Source organism: Watersipora subatra, chromosome 11 (genome assembly GCF_963576615.1).
Source record: "Watersipora subatra chromosome 11, tzWatSuba1.1, whole genome shotgun sequence".
Taxonomy (NCBI): Eukaryota; Metazoa; Bryozoa; class Gymnolaemata; order Cheilostomatida; family Watersiporidae; genus Watersipora; species Watersipora subatra.
This window is the reverse complement of record NC_088718.1, coordinates 39,858,948-39,862,981: the sequence shown is the minus strand read 5'-3', so window position 1 is coordinate 39,862,981 and position 4,034 is coordinate 39,858,948. Positions and strand designations below refer to the sequence as shown.

General features: G+C 33.2%; 1 protein-coding gene across 1 annotated transcript; it reads right to left on the bottom strand.

Moving 5' to 3' along the window:
• Positions 1-512: 512 nt before the first annotated feature.
• On the bottom strand, positions 513-3,590 carry LOC137408063 (myb-like protein D). The gene is made up of 2 exons (XM_068094453.1): positions 2,768-3,590; positions 513-568 (listed from the first exon to the last, which is right to left on the bottom strand). The coding sequence occupies exons 1-2, from the start codon at positions 3,588-3,590 to the stop codon at positions 513-515; spliced, it is 879 nt and encodes a 292-aa protein (XP_067950554.1).
• Between the last annotated feature and the right edge of the window lie 444 nt (positions 3,591-4,034).

Sequence of the window (4,034 nt, the reverse complement as noted above, 5' to 3'; positions counted from 1 at the left end):
TTTGCTTTTACATTTAATTGCATGTGTTGGTTGCCTTATTAACAAAGTGAGATGAACATAGTTGTTGTACGTACTTTTGTAGCCACATATACTATTTGATTATCTTGGTTGAAAATCTATTAATTTTATTTCTGTATACATGCATTATCGTATCACTACAAACACTAGTTTTATATATATAATGAATAATAAAGAAAAAGTACTCAATACACTATGTGTAGGATGAATTACACTATAATATAAAATGTAAAAAGTAATTACCCGTCAGTAAATCACTATAAATTGGTTCCAAGCAGATATAGAACTCATCAGATTATCACCTGATCACATCTATATCTGATCTCATGCGCTAAGCGCATTCTTTGCATCTTCTTTTGGTTACAGTCTATAGTACTTGACCTTGACCTCTCGAATCAGTCCTTTTGAAGAGCTTCCACCGCCATAAACTACCCACAACTTCCTTCAAGTTTACAACATGACTACATTTAATTTTAGATTGATTTAAAATTGAATCAAGTTTGCATTTTAGCCTCATCTGGGCAGAAACTAAAGAGTCCAATCTCAGACTCTACAAACAGTGAAATGAGACAATAATACCAAATGTGAAGACTGATACACAGTAAGTAAAACACATTATATATATCATAATAACATCAACAATAATATTAAATGGGCTTTTTTAACAAACAACAAAACCTGGCTCAAAAAGGCTTGTTATATATTGGTGAGACAGCAAACCCATTACACCTGCCTATAACTTCCATGTATATCAGGCTGACGGTATAGAGGAGGTTGACAGTGTACAGCAGGTTGACAGTATAGAACAGGTTGACAGTGTATAACAGGTTGAGAGTATATATCAAGTTGACAGTATATAGCAAGTTGACAGTATATAGCAGGTTGACAGTGTAGAGTAGGTTGAGAGTATATAGCAGGTTGAGATTATATGGCAGGTTGACAGTGACCATAATTGACAGAATCTATACTTGTCAAATACTCTTCTGATTTAAATATTACTCAATTTTCTACTAAAAAAGATGTAAATGCAACTTTTCTATTTTTCTTAATAGGTCTAATGGTCTTAATGGTCTAATCATCTTCCTTGATGATTAGTCATTGAATGTGAGGCAATCGTAAGTTGAGTAAATGTATTTCAGCATCATTTGAGGGCAGTTGAGAAGGGTTGGCTCTTGGTACTATCCTCAGAATTTAAGGCTGGTAGAAATCTACTAGACAGATTAGTATCAGAGCTAATCCTTGGATTATCTTGTCAAATGATAGTAAAATCATAAAATATTGACTTCTGTTATCACAACTGGTTCCTTGCTGGCGGTATAATGTTTCCTCAACTTGTAAATCAGTAAAATTTATTCAAAGTAAATTAGAAAAATGAGTGAAAGAAGGTAGTTGTTATCAGGGACTGCTGTGTGTGGCAAAACCTGTCAACAGTCAACTGAATTCTGTATTTAGGAAGATTAGCTTAGTTCTTGTTACATCGTGTTATGAAATTTTAAAACTGTCGCCAAATACTACTTTTTATACAAGGCTTTGTCTAGCATTATAGTAGCTTAGTAGTCGGGCAGTGAGTGCTCTAGCTGTGGGTATAAAGTTCCTATAAGAAAGCAGAAGAGTAATAAAAATGTAAACTACTAATACAGTAGAAGAACAAGTCATAGAGTGTTCCAATAATAGAGTTAACTAATAATAAAGGGTCTAATAATAAACTAATAATATAGTAGTCTGATAATAGAGTGCTCTACTAATAGAGTGATCTAATAATAGAGTGCTTTGAAAATAGAGTGCTCTAATAATATAGCGAACAAATAATAGAGTGCTCCAATAATAGAGTGAGCAAATAATAGAGTGTTCTAACAATAGAATGAACTAATGATAAGGGGGTCTAATAGTAGGCTAATAATAGAGTGCTTTAATAATAGAGTGCTCTAATAATAGAGTAAAAATGTATCCTCATGACCTTCAACGTCAGTCATGAGTGCGAAGCTGGTTGATAATCTTCACAACTAGTACTCTCATGCTGTCGTTGGCTCTGCCAGTTTTGATCACTCTTTTAACACAATTGCATGTATCTCTAAATATATCTTCAATGTGAATATTTGGCCCTTCATAAGAACTTCTGCGGAGAGATCAATAAGTTTTTATTGAAATTGTTACTTTTGGACTGTAAGATTAAACGACAATACTAATTGGATATAGCAGAGCCCAGTGAGTTTGTTTGACATTTTGGCATGTTTTCTCTCTTTTTCTATCCAAGAAATTGCTAATTAAACAGTTTCTCATGGCCTTCATTTGACCTTCTGCTACCATGTTATCTGTTCTATTTGAATAGAGAGGAATCTTTGTGGAGGAAAGAGGTATGAAAAATGAAAAACAGACATAAGCCTAGAGCCCTATTAGTTCATCAAGGCCTGTCTAAAACAAAGATTAGATATAAGAAGCTTGCAAAAAGACTCATAGGCAGCGTCAAACATACTAGGATAATTTTACTTAACAAATTTTCTAGTTTTTGACTCCAAAACATTACTGTTTTTAGCCCTTTTTCAAAGAAAAATTCAGTGTTTTCCAGTTTTGTGCAAAATAATGTTTATTGCAGCTTCTGTAAATTTGGAAATTTATCATTGTAAATATAATCAATGTAACGAGTCATTTCACGGCTTTCATCATAAATATTATGTGTGTTCATCCTTATTTGTTACCATATCATTTAGTCTACTCAGTGTGAGATTTAGACAAATCTCGAAAAAAGTACCTTGTTGATTAAAAACTGGAATTGTTTTTTTAAAACCCGTCTGTATTTGGTGTACAGTGTTGTTATCACTCATCCAATCATGTACGGTGTTGTTATCACTCATCCTATCATATACAGTGTTGTTATCACTCATCCAATCATGAACAGTGTTGTTATTCCTCATCCAATCATGAACAGTGTTGTTATCACTCATCCAATCATGAACAATGTTGTTATTCCTCATCCAATCATGAACAGTGTTGTTATTCCTCATCCAATCATGAACAGTGTTGTTATCACTCATCCAATCATGAACAGTGTTGTTATCACTCATCCAATCATGAACAGTGTTGTTATCACTCATCCAATCATGAACAGTGTTGTTATCACTCATCCAATCATGTACAGTGTTGTTATCACTCATCCAATCATGAACAGTGTTGTTATTCCTCATCCAATCATGAACAATGTTGTTATTCCTCATCAAATCATGAACAGTGTTGTTATCACTCATCCAATCATGAACAGTGTTGTTATCACTCATCCAATCATGAACAGTGTTGTTATTCCTCATCCAATCATGAACAGTGTTGTTATCACTCATCCAATCATGAACAGTGTTGTTATTCCTCATCAAATCATGAACAGTGTTGTTATCACTCATCCAATCATGAACAGTGTTGTTATCACTCATCCAATCATGAACAGTGTTGTTATCACTCATCCAATCATGAACAGTGTTGTTATCACTCATCCAATCATGAACAGTGTTGTTATCACTAATCCAATCATGTACAGTGTTGTTATCACTCATCCAATCATGAACAGTGTTGTTATCACTCATCCAATCATGAACAGTGTTGATAATTTCTTATAGGAAATATTTCCTCATCTTTGATAAATGTTGCTAAGCAGTAAAACATGACGATAACACAGTCATGTAAATTAAATAGCAGCTTTTCTTCAAACATATTTATACTTTTCACCGCCTGTAGCAACAATCCGGTCAACTAAATAACAACTATCAGTCTCATTAAAGGAGATAACTTCCTATTCCATTTAACTAATGTTTCATAATACACCCAAATATATATTTTACATAAAATACGCCAAATAAACCTACTCATCAACAAACATGACTTTGATACGACTTCAAATGAAGCTGAATGATCAGAAACCAGCCCCGTCCCATTTTGATAGAAAAATGGTAACGATATACGACTTTTATAGTGACTGTAAAACATTGTTTAGCTAATGGTTTTCAATTATTTTGTTATATAGCTTCTAT

Bases quoted from the DNA above. Each gene is read 5' to 3' on its own strand.
- LOC137408063 (XM_068094453.1), bottom strand. From the start codon at position 3,590: ATGAGTGATAACAACACTGTTCATGATTGGATGAGTGATAACAACACT. The intron at 569-2,767 runs GTACTTTTTTCG...CACTGTTTGTAG, and splicing joins TCCAGTTTTTAATCAACAAG to AGTCTGAGATTGGACTCTTT.